Raw genomic sequence first — 21,188 nt, 5'->3', positions numbered from 1 at the left:
AGCATAAAAAAAGCATTAGCTTTAGAACCAATTTGAACTTCATAATTCACATGAACTTCCAAGCTAAATGAAATAAAAGTTCTAATAATGTTTCTAATGTTTAACTTAATTGGACATGAATCTTGTCTTAGAAAATTTTTAATCTGTTTCTGTAACGTGATACCCCACTTGATACAAAGGACCATTCACCTAAATTAAAGAAGCCTTTAAACCCCTTCCTGATAACCATCTGAAAAGTTAAACACACATATTCTAATTCTCCAGCATTTCTCCAAGTGGTTTCTCTTTTTAAGTTAGACATAAAATTCTTTTAAAAGCATTTGTAAAACCAGTGAAACCACTTTCTTGAAAATGTTACTTCTTTCCTTTACAGAGCTTAAAATGTGATTGTGAACTCTCTATAATACATGTATTAATACGTGTCTTCCATTCCACCCTTCATTGTTGCTTCCACATGAAAGATGTATATCTTTCTGTTTTTAAAGGTAGCTTCACTTTTTAAAAAGTAGATGGAGCCAGTACTGTGGTGTAATGGGCTAAGCTGCTGCCTGCAGTGCTGGCATCCCATATAGACGCTGGTTCTAGGCCTGGCTGCTTCTCTTCCAATCCAGCTCCTTGCTAATGGCCTGGGAAAGCAGTGGAACATGGCCCAAGTGCTTGGGCCCCTGCACTCACACGGGAGACCAGGAAGAACCTCCGGGCTCCTGGCTTTGGATTGGCTCAGCTCCGGCCATTGTGGCCATCTGGGGAGTGAACTGACAGATGAAAGACTTTTCTCTCTCTCTCTTCCTCTCTCTGTCTGTAACTCTGCCTCTCAAATAAATAAATCTTACAAAAAATTAAAAATTAGATGACTTTCTTTTTTATATTTAATTATTTTCATCTACTTGAAAGGCAGAGCAATGAAAAGAGCAAAAAAGGGAGAGACAGCCGGCGCCGCGGCTCACTAGGCTAATCCTCCGCCTAGCGGCGCCGGCACACCGGGTTCTAGTCCTGGTTGGGGCGCCGGATTCTGTCCCGGTTGCCCCTCTTCCAGGCCAGCTCTCTGCTGTGGCCAGGGAGTGCAGTGGAGGATGACCCAGGTGCTTGGGCCCTGCACCCCATGGGAGACCAGGAAAAGCACCTGGCTCCTGGCTCCTGCCATCGGATCAGCGTGGTGCGCCGGCCGCGGCGGCCATTGGAGGGTGAACCAACGGCAAAGGAAGACCTTTCTCTCTGCTTTCTCTCTGTCTCTCTCTCTCACTGTCCACTCTGCCTGTAAAAAAAAAAAAAAAAAAAAAAAAAAAAAAAAGGGAGAGACAGAGAAAGAGCTCTTCCATCTGCTCATTTACTCCCTGGAAAAGCTGCAATTGCCAGGGCTGGACCAGGCCAAAGCCAGGAGCATGTGGATGGCAGAGGCCCAAACACTTAGGTCATCACTGCTGCCTCCCAGGGTGCATTAGCAGGAAGCTGCATGAGAAGCAGAGTAGCCAGGACTTGACCCGCCACTGTGATGAGGATGTGGGCATCTCGAGAGGCAGCTTAACCTGCTGTGTCACAACAACCACTGCCCCCCCACCACACACACTCCGACTTTGCTTTTTTTTAGAGCAGTTTTAGGCTCACAGCAAAACTGAATAGAAAATGGAGCAATTTTCCAGAAACCTTCTCTCCCTCCCACACACGTACACAGACTCCTCCACTGTGAACTTCCTGAACCAGAGGGGTACATTTGGTAAACCAGTGAACCCACATTGACACAATATTATCTCTCACTCATGGTTTATTCTTGTGGGACACTTTGTAGAGTTTGGAGAAGGGTATGACCGTTCTGCCAGTGTAGAATCATAGAGTGGTTTCATCACCTTCCACATCCTCTGTGTTCCACCTATGTATCCCTCCTTGCCCCTTAATCCTTTATCTTTGTAATGGGTTTTCCTTTCCCAGAATGTCATACAATACCATATGGAACCTTTGCAGATTGGCCCTTGCACTTAGTAGTAACCATTTAAGATTCTTCCATGGCTTTTCATGGCTCCACCCCTCATTTTCTTTTAGCACTGAATATTCCATGGTCTTTCAAAAAATATTTATTTTTTTATTTGAAAGAGTTATAGAGAGGGCAAGACAAGGAGAGATCTTCCATCCACTGGTTCATTCCCCAGATGGTTGCAATGGTCAGGGCTGGGCCAGGGAGGAGCCAGGAGCTTCTTCCCATATAGGTGGCATGGGCCCAAATACTTGGGCCATCTTCTGCTATTTTTCCCCGGCCATTAGCAGGGAGCTTGGTCAGAAATGGAGCAGCTGGGACACAGACTGGTGTCCAAATTAGATGCCAGTGGTGCAGGCAGTGGTTTTACCCACTACACCACAATGCCGGCCCCAGACATGGTCTTGAACTACTACAGTTTATCTACCTGTGCATGTACTAAAAGACTCTCCATATTTAATATGTCCAAAATATAAAGGCACAGTTAGGAAACAAGCAAGATGGACTGCTTATTCGTGGTCCTGGTTAAACATTGCCTTACTTGATTTCTCTCAGAGAAGCATGAAGAATTTCCTGTGTTGCCATTGCTGTTTGCTGTTCTCTAGTGAATCCTTCTTATTTGGCCCTGTGTCTCCTCTAAACTATTTAGAAAAAGTTCCTCTAGGGTTAATGAGTAAACCGACAAGAGGTAAATAAGGGAACTCCAAGTAATTTGTGTTGATTTCTGTTCTTTCTCAATACTTCTAGTTCCTTGTCCCTTGGCCACAGAGAATTTAATCTTCCAGGATTTTCTTGTTTGGGAGACTCTAGTTCCTGGGTCCTCTGACTACCGCAGTCATTTCTCTGATTACTGCTCCTCTATCTGTGGCAGATTTCAGTCACCCTTCACTTGCTGTGCTTTCTACCCATTCCACAGACCGCTTCTGAGAAGATAATAGTCTCTGAGAGTAGTTCAACAGTGTAAAACTGGAGCAATCCAAAAAGGTGAAATATAAAAGCTAATGCCAAAGATCTCTCAGGTGGAGAAATAAGGACTATTTAAGGTCTCCCAGTAGCCTCTCTTGTTTCTCAGAGAGATATAAGCATAACTTCACATTAATTCTTGTATTGGAGATTGGTTCTGTGTAATCATCTAACACTGGGTGGTTTAAAATAACTGCGTAGATAGAGTAAGGGGAAAAACCCAGAAGGCACACAGGTTCTTCTCTTAGGATGGAAAGCCAGAACATTCCTGGGGCGCTCAGGATCTCCTGAGGGGCCCGTCCAGCCGCAGAGACTCCTGCAGGTCTCATTCAGAATCGGAAGTCAGGCAGCCGGGGAAAGGACCGACAACCTTTCTTCAAATGAGCACCTGAGGCTGATCTCTGCACCTTTTCTTCATACACTGTTACAGTCCCAGGCTTCTCTCTCAGATATTTTGAACTTTCAAATGTTCCAGATTTGAACCGGCCTCAGAATCTTCTCTCGAGACCAAGATCTTAATCCCACCCTGTGGGACAGATACTTAACAAACTTGTCTAGAATATGATTCATGTCATGATTCATACCTATTTCCTGTGAAGTCACTGCATTGTGTTCTGTCTTTACGTCCTCCACTTGGAGGTGTGCAAATATCACCTAATCCAGCAACTGAAAACCCTTCTGAAATGTTTCTGCATTGCTTTTGTTTTCCTTACTGGCAAATTGTACAAGTAAATGTCTTTAATGGTCCAAGTGGGGGAAAAAATTGGGAGTGTTTATTTGAGCAGTCTTCACAGGCCAGGTAACTGGCAACATTGAAAAAACAATCATAGTTACCTTTAGTTACCTTTTCCTCATCAAATGGGACGCCTGGATTAATTGATTCAGTGCAACCTCTACCATTGTCAGGTGCACAAAAAATGAAAGAGAATTCCTGGTTTTGTTTTTGTGGAATGGAAATCAGAACTCTCAAAGGAATGCTGAAGTCTTTCTATGAGGATACAATGAGAGCTAAATTTCAAAAACAAAAACAGTTTACTTGTTTATTTGTATGTTTTTAAATCCTAGAGTTCTGACCGAGGCACCTGACAAAGTATGCCACTCAATCTTTGAAAGTGAAAAGTTTTAGAATTAATAAAAGAAGTTAGTAGTGTAGTTATAATTTAGTACTACATAAGTTGCTACAGCCTACAGGTGTGGGCTTGGCCATTTTGTGTCACAGGTGTCAAAGGGCTAACAACCAACAGCAGAACAGTCCTGGCCTAGGTTGGCATGGAAGACGGCATCCACGAGTCTCCAGAGGCAGAGCTGTGACTGTTGATTAGAGCGCTTCTTTCTCCTTCTTCAGATGTCCTCAGTCTCTCCTGCAATAAACATCCAGACAGTAATTGTGCACTCTCTGATCTGACCCCAGGGATGGTTAAAAGGAAGGTCCCTTGGCATTTATAATCACAGTTATGAAGTCAGACTCAATAAAGATGGTTACTGTGATCGCAGGTTTGAGGAAAGCACACAGGAAGCCACAGATCAATGTCCAGGCTGCTCAGGTAGCTGTGCCTGAACGTCAGCCACCTTTCCAAATCCGCAAGTCTCTTAATAGACCTCGGGTAGGTTTATGTGCCACATAAGCAATAGGGATTGTGAGCAGAGAATGGTACCCTCCTCCACAGATAGCTGTAACACTATAGAAGATACTTCAAAACATTAGTGAAAATAGAATTAAATCATATGTTTATTTTTGTAGAAAAATATTTTTCAACTCATGGAAAGATTTTTCGTAAAAGGCAGTTTCCATGAGCTTTTCAAAGACCTTCTATATGTCCACTTTGTGCCAGAGAAATGCTTTTCAATGATGTCCTCCCTCCCCATCTGATTTTTTAAACTCACTCTCAAAGCTCGCAGAAAGTACTACAGATATAATGTCCATTATTAGTAGTCTCTTGTACTCACTGAATGCCCCACTGTATTTGATATAGATGTGTGACAGCAAGTGCAACACTGGTTCATACTTGTAGTTGGACAACATCTGTGTGCATTGCAAAGCACAGGCAATTGATCATTATTGCCTTGTCCAGGTTTGCATTGCACTCAGCATATCCAGGCCCCTCTCAGATCCTCACCAGTTCTATCCGTCTGCTAGTTGACTAGGCTTTTAGGAGGCAGAGCCTGTCTCTGGACTGGTTACTCTTCTCTTAGGTTCTGCTGAGGCACCTGAATGGAATGATTGTGTAGTGAATGCCATCCAGGTGATGCTAGTCGCGATACCTCACAGCAGTTAAAAGTATTGGAAAGAATGTTTGCACGTTTGGAGTCTCAGATAAACAAGCAAAGAAACACGGTCATTTTCATTCTAAAATATGATTTACCAACCAAAGGAAAAGAAAATTCCGTGCTTCTCCTTTTGATTATTCCGGGAGGACTCTAGGCTGCCGTTGACACAAAGCTTGCTCTGCTTGCTGAGAGGCAATGGATTCAGATCGAAATCCGCACATTTTCAGAATGCTTTTTCTAGAAATGTGTTCTTCATCAAGAGGCTCCTTCGAGTTGTTTGAGTCTCCACTGACTGTTACCTCCTTGGCCTTTCCCAGACATGCCTTGTAGTCACATCCCATTTTATTTTCTGCAAAAGGTTTACCACTACCAGCAATTTCTTTGTTTCTTTCCCTCTCAGCATGTAATGTAATACTCCTGAGAGCTGAGCCCTGTTTTATCCACATTGTACCCCGCACGTGACGGAATAGTCACTTATTAAATACATCATGGGGCAGTGTGTTTAGCCTAAAGGGTAAGACACTAGTTATAATGTCTGTGTGTCATATCAGAGTACTTGGGTTCGATACCTGGCTCTAGCTCGCGACACGGTCTTCCTGCTTGTGCAGACGCTCCATTGGGAGGCAGCAGTGATGGCTCAAGTAATTGGGTTCCTGCCAACCACATAGCAGACCTGCTTTGGGTTCCTGACTCCCAGCTTTGACCTGGCCCAGTCCCAGCTGTCGCAGGCATTTGGTGAATGAACCGCTGGATTTGAGAGTTCTCTCTGCCTCTCAAATAAATTGTTATAAAAAACTAAAATCAGTACATCATGGATAGCTCAGTAGTAGAGCCCCCAATAAACTCTAGAGAAAAGAAGATTTCTAATCTATAAGTCTTCTATCTCAGTTCAGTTTCAAATAGACCAAAGTCTCATCACAGTTTGGGGGGGGGGGGGCTCCTATTTTATGATAGATCACAAACTATATTCCCTCCTTTTGCTTCCTGGTTCTCTATAAAAATTGGAGGTAAAGGGGAGCTCTGTGCTTGCCTCTGGCAATGATATATGTATCCTGAGGTCTTGTGAGATCCCGAAGTCTCTGGTGCCATTTAGTATATGGGCTGTGTGTGTGCTATGTATTGTGTCCAGGGTCTGGCTGCAGCTGCTTGGACAGCAGGGCCCACTCATGCATGTACTCCACATCAGCTTCTAGCTACCAGGATTCAAACATGTGCCTTGTACAATTACAAGTGGCCACACATCATGGAACTTCAAGGGTACTTAGGAATGGTCAAAGTTTTCATTATTTAGCCTAAAACTCTTGAGAGACTACTCCTCTAGGTGTTTGGGGTAACAGCTGCAGGAGGACATGGGCCTCCCACCATCTTCTCAATCAGTGGTGTCTACTTTCCCCTCCGTTCTCATTGCATTTTGCCTCTTTTGTCCTTTTACCATGTTTTCTCTCCAGCTGGCTCTTGTTAGTGCCAGTAAGGACATTGTGGTCTAGCGGTGTTAGGGAAGAGAGTAGAGAGCATACAGCATGGGTGTTAGGTTTGAATCTAGCCTTTAAGAATCCCAGAAGCTGGAATGAAGGATTACTTCTTTATGAACACCACGAAGATCCATGAGTTGGCATTTCTTAGTGAAACATGATGGGCAGAATGTACTTTCTGTGGGAATATTCCATCCCATGCCCAGTTTCCTTTCCAGTGAAGGAGGGAGACTGGAAGGCTCCTGTGAGCCACCTCCAGCCAGCCTGTTCTCTGCACCTGTCATGCAACTGTGACGCCGTCACTCCTGTTCCTGGGAGCTTGGCCACATGGAAATCAGTGGTGGTTGTCTGGTTAATAGAATTGCCTTACACTCTGTACATTAAGCTTATTTTGAGTAAAGGACCAGAGTGCTTGAGAAACAACAGGAAGTGATGTGCAAGCGAATGAAGATCCCGGGCTTGCTTATGTTTCTGCGTCACCCTTTATCTTTAAACTTGAGGTTCACGAAGGTAGCTGAGAGCCAGTTCAGCCAGCCTCTGGAGAGGGACTATTTCCACGCCCTCCTCCTTCCCCAGGAAGACCCTCAGTAGAGGAGGGCAACAGTGAGCCCTGAGTGTTCCCCTCCCACTCCCTCACTGCTGCTTCCTTCCCTCTGCTCCTGGCTCACCACATGGCAAGAACCAAGGACATCACACGTGGAACAAGCAGAGGCATCAGGGAGTGTTCTTATTTCAGAGAAGAGCATGTGGAGAGAGCGGGAAGGTGGGATGATGCTGACCAAGTGTCCTTTACTGAGCTCCTTGGAAGGTGGGGGCTGGGATCAAATCAGTTGATTATTTCAACATGATAGCATTGAAAATAGCATGGTTTGATTGGTTGAGCTGCAGCTCTTGGAGGTTTCCTGAGAGCTGTATTCGTCAAAGGCGTGAAAGCTGTTGATGTCCTCAGGGCCAAGTTTACCAATGCATCTCTCTTAGTCCAGACACGAGAATTTCACCCAGAAGGAGAAGGGAACAGAAATTACAGGTGCATTCAGTTAATTATGGCCCTTACTTAACTCCATTGCAGGCTCCGCTTGCATTAGCTGGTCATTAGCTTGATTGGCCTAATTAGTCAGATGCATTCACAAGCAGCTGCATGCAGGGTTCTGAGCAGGTTCAGAAAGGGCATGTTGCAAAGAGTCCAGTGCATGCCTTTGCAGAATTTGCCCTCAGATGCATATTGGGTTCTTAACAACTAGTATTATTAATTATGTAAACACTTAACGTACCATGATGAGAGTTTACAGTCAAAGGAAAACTGTCACACATTCATTACAGGGTGAGGGTTTTGTGGGTAGCCAGTGAGTGATGCAACCATTTAAAGGTAAAAGAACAGTGCAACTACTCTTTTTGTGCACAGTCTATGAAATAATGTCCTCTCTTTTTTTGTCTTTTAACAAAAAGCTTTAATAATTTTTGTAATAAATTGATACTTAAGGCATCTGAAATTTGCATGCTCAGCTTAGATAGCCTTGTTCTTCCATAAGCCTTTGAATTCATCTGGAAAGAGAGTGCTACTCACCTTTTTTTGCAGCAGTGAAAAGCCTGCAGCACTTTACAGACGGGGAAAGTCACCCCTGAAGAAAACAGGCATTCATCCTGCAGGTGGCCAGGCGCAGGTGGATGTGCTGGAGGCGAGCTCTGAAGTTACGGTGCTCTCCAAAGGCCCCGTCCTGATCCCCTGCCACCCTGGCCGCACGCCTGCTTGCCCTGTAATCAGCCTCGGGCTGGCTGCTTTTGACAAACCTCCGTTTTCCCCCACTCTATGCCTCTGGGGTCACTGCAGCTTGATGCGTCTCTTATTCATTGGGAACAGGATATGTTCTACAAAAAGTTGTTTAGGACGGGAATGGCAGTACCTGCACGCCGACTGCCCAGCTGGCTCTGAGTTAGTTTTGGAAGCACCCATGCTGTGACTGACTGACTGAGAGGACTCCTGGGTGTGGATGGGGGTTCCTGGGCTGTGACCCACTGGCTGACTCTAGACGGAGATGGCCGTGTCCATGCTGTGACTGACTGACTGTAGGTGAAGATGGTGGTGCCCATGTTATGAATGACTGTGCTTGGGGTTGGGGGTGCCTGTGCTGTGAGTAACTCTGGGGAGGGCATGGCCGTGCCAAGGCCAGCAGTGCCCATGCTGTGACTAATGTTCTGGTTTTGTTTGTGTTTAGATGAGTTCTGGTTCTCCGATGGGTCCTTATCAGATAAGTCCAAGTGCGCAGATCCTGGCCTGATGCCTCTCCCGGACACGGCCACGGGGTTAGATTGGTCCCACCTCGTGGATGCTGCGCGGGCATTTGAAGGTAAAAACTCTACTGCCACCAGGCCTTGCCACCTGTCCTGGGGAGCACTTATCCTGTGGGCCTCTGTAGCAACTTCCTGGAACTTGTCTGTGTCCCTGATCATCTAGTTAAAGTTATGGGTGCTTTGCCTGTATTTAAGGATGAAAGCAAGCAGGGGAAGGCCAGGCTGTGACTAAGGAAGTTTCCTTAGCATTGGAAGATGCTTGCATTGCTTGCATCCTCAGGACCTTGCATGTGATACGGTGTAAACCAGAGGCCCCGGGATCATTCCTTCTGTGAATTTTTGCCATGTGCCGCTGTACTCTTTCCGTGTGTTTAATAGAATGAAGCATACGGATGACAGACTCTGCTCCTGGAGCCCCGGCAGCTAGAACTGACAGAGGAGACGGGGCCTTTAAGTAGGGTCAGTTCTGTCCCACTCCCTTTGTGAGCCTCTCCTGGCACCCCTGAGTCCCAGCAGTCTGGTGTGCAGCACCTCAGACCCGAGAGACTCCACCCCTCTCTCCCACTCCTCCCCCTGCCCCCTTTTCAGCCTCTGGTAGCTCAGCCTCCTCACCCATGATATCAAGCCTCAGAGACTGAAATCGGATTCTGCGCCATAGAGAGCAGGTGTCCTGGACGCCAGGCTGCACAAGGTTGAGGGCTGTTGCTCTGTGCACCCCTGGTCTCTGACAAGCTCAACCCCATAGAGAAGCCTCACCAGTGGCTTTGCCTGTGGTCCGGAGCACCCAGGGATGCACCTGAAATCCATTCTTCACGTCGATTCAGGCACAGGGAAGTTAGTAAGAGGAAACATAATTGTGTTCTCACTGCTCCCTTGACGAGAGTAAGAATTCTTTGGGGCTCTCTGCTTTATAAACCACTCACTCCTGATGGAAACTTCAGAAAGCACCACCTGCTGTATGGTGAGGCTCGTGGCATATTGTGAAGGCCTGGGGGCGTGGTGCAGGGCTTCCCGAGCCTCCGGCTCCAGAGAGCAGGAACGCCATCTTTACCTCTGTCTAAAGCAGTACAGCTGGCAGGTAACAGCATTTTTTCTGGTAGGTTCCTTACCCTGACTAGATCTCACTGGCCCTAGGAGAATATACCAGTCCTCCCTTATCCTCAGGGGGATGTGTTCCAAGTCCTGTAGTGGGTACCTGAAACCACAGCTAGTACCAACCGCTAGCCTTAGTGGTTTTTCCCTATACTTAAAGGTCTATGGTAAGGTTTAACTTATAAAGTAGACACTAAAGGAAATTAGCAACAAAAACTAATAAAATAGAACACTTATAACAACATACTCTAATGAAGTTGCCAGCATTACTGCTCTTGTGCTTTGGGACTCTTATTAAGCAGAATAAGGGTTATTTAAATACAAGCACTGTGCGTGACGATCAATCTAATAACCAGGATGGCTAGTAGGTGACTTAAAGGGTGGATAGCCTATACAGTGTAGACACACCAGACAAATACACAATCAAATACAGAATCAGACAGAGCAAGGTGGCACAAGATTTCATTATTCAGAGTGGCATGCAATTTAAAACTTTTGAATCATTTATTTCTGGAATTTTCCATTTCATAGTAACTAAAAGGGCAGCAAGTGAAATCACAGTCAAAGGGGGACTAATGTATATGAGCAGCTCTGCTGTCCTCTGTGTTTCCTCACTGCATAAATATCGGTGTAGTACTTGCCACGATGAATTCTGCTTTATTTACTCTCTGTCTGTTCTTATTAGATGGTGAGTTTCTCAAGGGAAAGCTGCTTATTTTATTTATATTAGATTTATTTATCAAACACATAGCAAGCTTACCAAATGAGAAGAGCTAGCACAGAAGAGTGGGTGGGTATTAAATACTCGTAAGCCTACAGCTGTCCCAACTCAGTATATTTTTTTCACTGCTGAGGGCCTTTGCATGTTGTATTCATTTTTTGAGAGTTGACACAGTATTTGTCACCTCATCTCTGTATCCACCGTCATTTGTATCTTTGCTTGGATCCCCACTGCCCCCCTTCAAATTATCCTTCAGAATAAAATCATTGCTGTGAAATTGATCTTTTCTGAGAAGCAGAGAAAGCAAAGTGGTCCAGTGGCTGCAGTGAGGGACAGAATTGCTAATCCAGGTATCTGGGTCATAATCACAGCTCTTCTGCTGGGCTGTGAGCTCCTGGACAGGTCGTTTAATTACCATGATGTGTTCCCTGCCCACTCACACTGTAAGTACTTCACAAATTTTAACTCAGTGAATATTCAGTAGGGATCCTCTGTGGCACCTGCTTAAGTATTTTGATCTTCAGTAGATTCTATAAAATGATGGCCTTTCCCCAAAGAACATATAAGGCATCTTATGGTCCTACATCTCTAATTTATGGTTCTGTTCATAAGAAAACATCTCAATTCTAAAGTAAGAATATAGGTTGTGGTGGGCACACGGACACAAAAGAGAAACAAACATAACTTGAGGACTTGAACTGACAGATACATTAATACCTAAATGAAGCAGAAATAATAGGGGATTCTATCTGCCAGGTTAGACTTTGATTACATGATCTTTAATATTTATTAAAAAAGATGGGACGAGTTAATGCCATGTTTAAAAATTTCAGTACATTTCAATGCTACTTTATAGGGTAGCATCCCATCTGAGCCAGTAGTTTATGAAAATTCAGTTGAGAATTTGTAGCTCCAGCCTTTTGGCTAGTCAGATTCTCTTACATCAGTATCACCTCGGTCACATCCTGCTGGTCTCTTTGACATGGATTGAACTGGGGAGATAGGAGAAATGTCTTTACCAAGATGACTCTGCTCATGACTTTATTTCCTTGTGCCAGTTCTCAAAATAATTTCTGAGCGAGAATAAACATTATGAAGAAAAGATGGTCCAAAAAATGCCCATGTACTCATTTATTTGATGATTACAAACTAATAAAAATTCAAAATGTCTTACTGAGGTCCAACTTTTCTGGAGTAATCCTGTGCCTATATTTTTACATCAGTAATCAGAACATCTAAAAACAGGCTTATAATAATGGAATCTATCTGCCTGTTGGATTGAGATTCCACAATCTTTATAATATCCAAAGTGTGATCCATCGCTGGCAGACTGGTCTCGCCCCCATTAGATCAGCTTCATTTATATTACATGTTCTTGTATATGTTATGTTCACCTCTTTTTTTTTAAGATTTTTATTTATTTGAGAGAGTTATAGACAGTGAGAGAGAGAGACAGAAAGTTCTTCCATCTGCTGGTTCACTCCCCAAGTAGCTGCAACAGTTGAAGCTGTGCTAATCCGAAGCCAGGAGCCAGGAGCTTCTTCTGAGTCTCCCACATGGTTGCAGGGGCCCAAGCATGTGGGCCATCTTCTACTGCTTTCCCATGCCGCAGCAGAGAGCTGCATTGGAAGAGGAGCAGCCGGGATTAGAACTGGCGCCCATATAGGATGCCCATGCTGCAGGCGAAGGCTTAACCTACTGAGCCAGAGCGCTGGCTCCTCACCTCTTTTTAAGAGCTAAAATTGCCAATGGGCATAGATGTTTTAAGAATTTAGATTTTACTGAACCATTTAGTAATGGGGCAGAGGTACCGCATTAATCTGCATGATCATCATTGCCTAAAACTGTTTAACTCTTAGCACAAAGAATGTAATATAGAACGAGAAGCCACCAGGCATCCTGTGACAGTTTTCAGTTGGTTCTCTCCAAAGAAGAGGCGTCTTTCCAGACCACATTGCTGACCACAAGGCAATGAAAATAAAATGCAGTAAGAAAAATAGAAGCAAAATACAAACCGAAAGCTCTAACCAGTTGGAAAATTGTTAATGTTACTCCAATAATTGTGCTAGGAAGAACTAAGAAATATAACGCAAACTTTTTTTTGCTGAACGATAAGAAGCTACCTAGTAAATCTTTGGACTATACCCAGAATGAGAGTAATTCTTAAAAAAAATTCAGAAACATTTATTTAAATGGAAAAAAAAAGTGATCATTAACTGCTTCCACAAAAACTATGAAAGAAAAGCACAAAAAGAAATGAAATACGTTTTTAAAATCAAATGGCAAATGGAATTTAAGTGCAATGTATAAATAAAATCCATAGTCAGATTTTCAATGTTGATAAACCATTAGCATATTTGGTTCAAAAAATGTTGAGTACAAATGAGCAAAAAATACAAGAAAAGTGAGTGAATAAACTACTTATGTATGTCACTGCTGTGATGAAAGAGAGAGAAAGTCAGTGGGAACTGGCTGAACTGTGTGTGCTCCCTGCAGAGAGCACGAGGCTCTTCCCCTCAGTCCCACAATTGCAGAGCTATATGGCCTCCCAGAATGGGAAGCCTCTGCTGGCCTGTGTTATGGAAGACTCATACTCATCTGGGGTCTTCCAGTTTGCTCCAGAATTCAGACCTTATGGGCCTGAGCCACAAAATCTGTAATCAATACAAGACTTTGCCCGTACTCGAGAACTTGGTTTCCCATTAAATTCAGTGTACTAATGTGCAATACTTGGGAATTAGCTGTCGAGCTGTAGGGGATGAAGGGAACCTGTCAAAAGGCAGTCCGGAGTTGCAGACTCAGAACATGTCCTAAACTCACTGCAGCGTGTGGGTTCCGCACATGCTGGCTGACTCCAGTTCTGGGGCTCATAATTGCCATAGAAGTTGCCTTTGTGCCCTTATCCCAAGGTTGTAAGACGAGGTACTTGAACACTTAATGTACAGCACTCCCAGTCAGGCTGCTTGGCTGGTCCCTTCTGCCTCAATACTAGTGTTCAACCCACCTCGACCCACAGCCCCAATAGAGCTTTGTCCTCAACATTTTCTCATCCCATGTTCTCTGGGTAATATTAAGAGAGAGAAAAAGATTTTTAATAATTTTAAAAATTTACTAAAGAATATCAAGCAGGGCCGGCGCCACGGCTCACTAGGCTAATCCTCTGCCTGCGGCGCCGGCACACCGGGTTCTAGTCCCTGGTGGGGCGCCGGTTCTGTCCCAGTTGCTCCTCTTCCAGGCCAGCTCTCTGCTGTGGCCCAGGAGTGCAGTGAAGGATGGCCCAAGTGCTTGGGCCGTGCACCCCGACATGGGAGACCAGGAGAAGCACCTGGCTCCTGGCTTCAGATCAGTGCGGTGCGCTGGCTGCAGCGCGCTGGCCGCAGTGGCCATTGGAGGGTAAACCAACGGCAAAGGAAGACCTTTCTCTCTGTCTCTCTCTCTCACTGTCCACTCTGCCTGTCAAAAAAAAAAAAAAAATATCAAGCAGAAGCTACATGGTTATAAACTCGATGAATAATGTAATTGGTTATTTCTTTCTTTTTAAAATTTTATTTATTTGAGAGGTAGAGTTACAGACAGTGAGAGGGAGAGACAGAGAGATCTTCCTTCCGTTGGTTCACTCCCCAAATGGCCACAACAGCTAGAGCTGGGCTGATCCAAACCCTGGAGCCAGGCACTTCTTCCTGGTCTCCCACATGGGTACAGGGGCCCAAGGTCTTGGGCCATCTTCCACTGCTTTCCCAGGCCATAGCATAGAGCTGGATTGGAAGTGGAGCAGCCGGGGCTGGAACCGGCACCCATATGGAATGCCAGCACTGCAGGCAGAGGATTAACCTACTGCGCCAAATGCCAGCCTCATAATTGGTTATTTCTTACAACAAAAGGTAAGAGAGGCAATATAAGAAATAGTTAGGGGCCAACGCTGTGATGTAGTGGGTTAAGCATCCACCTGTGGTGCTGGCATCCCATATGGGCACTGGTAAGAGTCTTGGCTGATCCACTCTGATCTAGCTCTCTGCTGATGGCCGGGGAAAGCAGTAGAAGATGGCCCAAGTGCTTGGGCTCCTGCACCCATGTAGGAGACCCAGAAGAAGCTCTTGGCTCCTGGCTTCTGATCAGCTCAGCTCCGGGTGTTGCAGCCATTTGGGGAATGAACCAACAAATGGAAGACCTCTCTCTCTGTCTCTCCCTCTCTTTGTCTGTAACTCTACCTCTCAGGTAAATAAATAAATCCTTAAAAAAAGTTTTTTTAATAGTTAAAGGCTTGGGGCTGGTGCCGTGGCATAGCTGGTAAAGCCACAGCCTGCAGTGCCGGCATCCCGTATAGGCACTGGTTTGAGTCCTGTTGTTCCACTTTGGATCCACCTCCCCTGCCAATATACTTGGGAAAGCAGTGGAAGGTGGCCCAAGTGCTTGGGCTTCTGCAACTCACGTGAGAGACCTGGAAGAAGTTCCTGGCTCTTAGCATCAGATCGGCCCAGCTCTGGCCATTGCAGCCATTTGGGGAATGAAACAGCAGATGGAAGATCTCTCTCTCTCTGTTTCTCTCTCTGTTTCTCTGCCTCTCCTTCTCTGTAACTCTGCCTTTCAAATAAATAAAATAAATCTTAAAAATAAATAGTTAAAGGCCAAAATGTGGAGGGATTGAAAAAGTCATCTAATAATATCCTCAAATCCTAGGTAGCTCCTGAATCTCATAAGTTTATAGTTGTTTTCAGAGTTTCAAAGAATAATGATGCCCTTGTATAGGTTTTTATTGAAATTCTGAAATAGCTTTTTAAAAACCAATTATTTTATTTTATTTGGGGGGGAGGGGTAGTCAGAGACAGATTTTCTATCTACTGGTTCACTCCCCAAACGCTTGGAACAACCAGGTCTGGGCCAATCCAAAGCTGGGAGCTCAAAATTCAATCCAGGTCTTCCACATAGGTGGCAGGGACTCAAGTACTTAAACCATCACCTGCTGCCTCCAGTGTGCGTTAGCAGGATGCTGGTAGCAGAAGTGGAGCTGGAACTCAAACCCAGGCCCTCTAATATAGGGTATAGGTGCCCCCAGCAGTGCCTTAACTATTGCACCAAATGCCTTACCGTAGCCTTCTTGTATAAAAGGATTATTTCCTGATAATCACAACACAACCCCACCTTTTAATATTGATGAGAGAAAGCTTAGATGAAATTCAGTAGTCAAATTTTTAAAAGTATTCATTGTTACTAACAAGAATTTAGTTGGTTTAATATAGGAAAAATCTTACAGTAAGTTACAGTATATGAAGTAATTAGAAGGTATCAATACCCCTCACCCCCTGTAAATGTGTATATAATAGAATCAGGACCTATTTGGAGATACCTCCAAAGCCTAACAAAGCATATCTCCTTTATGGAAAACAGTTACATGGTACATAATGGGAAAATGTTTTCTAAAAGCAGATCTAGTCCAGAACCTAAAGAAGGACACCCTCTGGGACCATGTCCTTTACTTTGTCCTGGGATCCTTGACATTGAAACAAGTCATGCAAAGAGAAAGAAAATAAATATTGAAAATTAAAAAGGTTATGGATATATTTCTGTTTCTAGAACATATGAAAGATCACAAAGAAATTATTAGAGATTATAAAATAAAATAACCAAAACTGTGTAATTTCAGAGTATTACATTTTCCAGCTCCTTCTTTATAGGAGACCACTTCCAACATTTATGGCTAAAAACAATGGTTTGTTGCCGGTGCCGTGGCTCACTAGGCTAATCCTCCGCCTTGCGGCGCCGACACACCGGGTTGTAGTCCCGGTCGGGGCGCCGGATTCTGTCCCGGTTGCCCCTCTTCCAGGCCGGCTCTCTGCTGTGGCCAGGGAGTGCAGTGGAGAATGGCCCAAGTCCTTGGGCCCTGCACCCCATGGGAGACCAGGAGAAGCACCTGGCTCCTGGTTTCGGATCAGCGCGGTGCGCCAGCCACAGCACACGGGCCGCCGCGGCCATTGGAGGGTGAACCAACGGCAAAGGAAGACTTTTCTCTCTGTTTCTCTCACTGTCCACTCTGCCTGTCCAAACAAACAAACAAACAAACAGACAAAACAAAACAAAACAAAAAAACAATGGTTTGTTATTTCTTCCGATTTCATGGGTTGTTTAGATTCGGCAGGGTGGGTCTTCTATTTTACATGGTATCATCTGGGGCCACTCATGAAGTTGGAGCTCATCAGAGACGGGCACGTGGAGAGAACCTCACTTCCGTGTCTGTACCTGCAAGGGCTGATCTCTGGGTACACTCCTGTCTCCAGAAGAATCATTTAATTTCTTCACATACTGTTTAGGGAATCAGAAGGGCAAACCCAAAGCTCTGTGATCTGAAGTTTGGTCTTAGAAGTCCCAGTACATTTTGCCAGTCACAAAGCCAACCAGATTCCAGAGGTAGGGAGATAGACTCTGCCTCTTCATGGGTGGGGTGGCCAGTCTACACAGTGAGGCCTGAGTTGGCAGCTTTGAGGGTTTTTGCTAATAGTCTGAAAGAGTGTTTTAGGCATATCAGCAAGGTAGGATTACATATTCTTTAGCAATTAAGCCATTCTTGGAATTACAATGAGAAATCCAAGTAACATTTCAATACTGAAAAATCTTAATATTAACAAGAATAGGAATGGATGGAAAGCTTTATAGTAAAAGAGACAATTCTTCCTGAATTAACTTGTACACTAGTGCAGTTTCAACTCAGATATTTAAAGTATATGCTAAGGAATTTAATTGAATCCATTTGGAAAATAGATGAAGAATGTTTAACAAAGACTATTATAAATCAATAATAATAATTAAAACAGCATAATAAATATTCAAAAATAGAAACAGACCCCTTTGAAGAAAAATTAAAACCCATACAGAAATCTGAATATATTTAAGAAGTTATGTAAGAGGAAAACAATTTATACACTCTGAATTTGGGAACAAGAAAAGTCAATTTTAGAAAAAGTAAAAGATTACCAATTTGGAAGCAAGATAATGCTTTCATTATTGAGTAATACAAGAATTTACAGAATGTAATAAGGCCAGATAAAATTATTTTAATATGTAGACCATTTATGAGTCTGAAAGAGAGCATTAAAATAAGAATTATTGGACTATGGGGAAAGATTTACAACAAATGTGGTAGATAAGACCAGGATACCTGAAGTAGATAAAGGGGTTTACCAGCAGAAAACCTAAACCAATAATAAACAAAAGACATAGAGCAGCAGTCCACAAAAGAAGCAGCACACAATAAATACGTGGAAACTGTTCAACCACACGTGTAAATTTAAACACTAATGAGCCACCAGCTCACACCTTTTGAATATGAAAAATGATGCAACAGCTCGGGGAAGCGATGAGGAATGCTCACAGCTGGTATCATTATAAAGATTACAAAGTGATCCATCTTTGTGTTCAGGCAGTGTGACAATATGTAGCTAAAGCCAGGACCCCCCCTTTGACTAGAAATCTAATTCCTGAGACCACCAGTAGGAAATTACCCAAAAGAATAAGGAAGCTTCCAATAAATACTGCGCAGCATTATTAAAATGTAATAAATGAGTAGATTACCAAATTCTGCCCCCAAAAAACTAAAATTTGTAATTTTTTGTAAATGGAGAAGTGTGTCTGGAAGGCAGAAGATAATTTGGATGCTGTCTTCCCAAGCTGTCATCCCAAGACCCCTGACTCCTGCCATGCTGTGATTCTCAACTTTCAAAAATTGTCTGAGTCCCAGACTTTCATCATGTGCAGTGCCTTTGCTTGGTGAGGAGGAGATGTGCCCTCTGCCATTAGAAGTCCTGAGTAATATCACTGAACATCGTCGTTTAGCCACCTGAGCAGGACTTCGCTTGTCCTTTGTCACATACAAAAGCGTATATATCACTCTCCTGGCCTTGCTTTGACATAGATTTTTTTTTTTTCCTTTTTGACTTTACTGATGCAGAAAATGCTCTTCTGACTTTAAGTTTTATAATTTTCCCAGGCCAGGATCTGTAACACAGTGCTCTTGTGGTGCCGGGCAGGACAGGAAGTGACAGGGCTGGGCTGATGCTTTACAGTGTGGCTGTGGCATGCATATTCAGTGCGTTTTCAGTATTCCCAAGTGGGCTCTATCCCTGTCATAATTGGAGGGGCATCCATTCCCCCCCAACCGCCATGCTTGTTCAAGGGAACAAACCCAGCAACAAAAAATGCCTTGAGGCAGTAAAGTAGGGAAGTAGTCTCTTTAAAAGGCCTGGAATTTAAAACAACTCTCCTGTATCAGAATTTCAGAAGGATGAATCAGTGTGTTCTCAAGCATTTGTTAAGCGGATAGTAATGTTTAAGAGCAAACAGGCTTAAAAGGTAAAATGGCCAGCTGATGATCAGAGATGGAGCCTGTGCCCTTGTCCCGCCCAGGCCTGTCTTTCTCTAGGTCTCCCTGCTCCTCCATTCTTGGTGAGCACTGTTGTCTACCCATAGCCGTTTTGGTGTGTGTATATCCATGAATGAGTATCTGTACTTAAGACACGAGCAGAGTGAACAACTCATACACCAGGCTGGACCACTCTAGGTGTGAAATGTTCCACAGGAGCTGTTTTCCAGAAGTCTGTGCTTTTACTACATTCAATGTATACTAATATCTTAGGATAATGAGAAAAAAATTTTGTAATTAGAACTTTTTCAGTTCTGAACTTTCAGCTTAAAATAGTTATAGTTACTGATATTTGACCACTGTGTGTATATATAAGCATAAACAACATGTTACATACCCAGTAACTCCTAGTACTAACATAATTAGAAAAAAATAGAAAAGAAAAATGACTGGTGCATAGATGAAAAAGTGAAAGTAGCCTAAATTATCTCAAACGTCCATTTAAATTGTGTCAAGCCAACACAATAGTTCTGTCCTGAGGAAAGAATGCTTTCCAGGCTTTCCCTTTCACAACTGAGGAAGATTCTAGGCCGTTACCTTTCTCTGCCCAGCAGTGGGCTGCCCGAGGACTGAAGTATTTTTTTATTGAAAGTGAAGTGTAACCTTGTTCTTTCTTTCCTGGTAGTCAGCGAAGTCAGCTTCCTAACGAGCCAATAAACACAGGTGTCAGAAGCCCTACCTTTCACGTCCTGTGTGTAGCCCCGGCGTCTCAGCTTGTTGTGACTCTATGGTTCTGCCAGACGCGTTGGAACAGCTTTGTTTGTGGATGTAGGTTTCGTTTACTCGAGCCTCATACTTGTCTGTCCCATACAGCAAGTACCTGGTGTCTGCACTGTTGCCCTACTGTTCACCTTTGGCAGCCATCAGTAGTTGATCTGACTGCTCTGCCTGTGAGCCAGATGTGGCCTAAGTTTTGGTGCCACAGGCAGCCTGGATGGATTCGTGGAAGTTATTTGCAGTTTTGCCATCTTAACTAGCTGCAGAGTGATACTGACCAGCCTGCTACCTGTTCTTCATCTGGTTTAGTGATAAGTAAGCTAAAGTAAGAAGCTGACCTTGAAATAATTTCTTTGAGATTATTTAAAGGGGCGGATTGTTCTGCATATAAGCTGCACTCCGTGCCGTGTCCCATTCCCAGGGATCTGCTTGCATAGGAAAGAGTGGGAAGGAACAGACTATACAGGCTGTGCTCGAGTAAGATGGCTGTGTGCTAACTGTGCGCCCAGAGTTCCTGCTCTGGTGCCTGTCTTTTTGTATGGTTTTGTTTGTGCCATTAGGTTCAGTGTCCGTCGTCACTTGCTGACCTGATATGTGTCATCTTAGAGATGTGTTGTGGAAGCGGGAAGCTCCCATGGAAGCTACAGCTAAGATTCGCTGTTTTATAGCGTAGTTCAGTGGCTGTACTTAGCCAGGGTACCATTCTGTTTGCATTTCAGCTTTCCAAGCTTTTCAGATCCAAAGTGAAATCCTCTTTGTGAAACTATATTGCTGGCAAGACTGTTTTTGGCTTCTTGCCTCGTGACCAGTGAGACCTTGTTCCTCCCCAAGGAATGCCTGAGTGACTGCCAAGAGCGAGTTCTGTTTCTGTCAACTATGTGTGTATTTTGTCAATTAAGACAAAAATAGATGAAGCAAACTAAGGCATTTTCATCCAGGTATTTGGACTCGACCACCAGTCCCAAATATGTTAAGAAAGGTAGAAATTCTTTATCCATTTTCTTTGATGTTCCCTTTTGTAAGTAGTTAAATTCACTGCAGGATAGAAATAATCCTCTGTTGATTTTTTAAGTGTGATGTGCTCCCGTTTGAGGCCCCCTGGAGCTGTTCACTCCTCATCAGTATTCCCCACATTTCCCACCATTGCCATGAACATCAGATCCTGCATAGAAGTGGATAATGCCCAAATCATGCTGTTAATCTTAAAGATGATTTTAACATAAGCAAAAACCCTACTGTTTCATACCAAAGGGATAATGTGACTGTCCCTTGGGAATGGATGGTAAT

At 43.9% G+C, this 21,188-nt stretch overlaps 1 protein-coding gene across 14 annotated transcripts in view; it reads left to right on the top strand.

Moving 5' to 3' along the window:
* Window positions 1–21,188, top strand: part of SIPA1L2 (signal induced proliferation associated 1 like 2) — a 231,310-nt gene that overhangs the window by 202,376 nt on the left and 7,746 nt on the right. For all 14 annotated transcript variants that reach the window (XM_070055530.2, XM_051821459.3, XM_070055529.2 and 11 more), the window contains one exon: window positions 8,886–9,017. In XM_070055530.2, coding sequence (XP_069911631.1) covers window positions 8,886–9,017 — 132 coding nt within the window. The remainder of the gene's footprint in view (window positions 1–8,885; window positions 9,018–21,188) is intronic.

Source organism: Oryctolagus cuniculus, chromosome 13 (assembly GCF_051225735.1).
Source record: "Oryctolagus cuniculus isolate XC-2025 breed Fujian yellow rabbit chromosome 13, ASM5122573v1, whole genome shotgun sequence".
NCBI classification, from domain to species: Eukaryota; Metazoa; Chordata; class Mammalia; order Lagomorpha; family Leporidae; genus Oryctolagus; species Oryctolagus cuniculus.
This window is presented reverse-complemented; position numbering and strand designations above follow the sequence as displayed.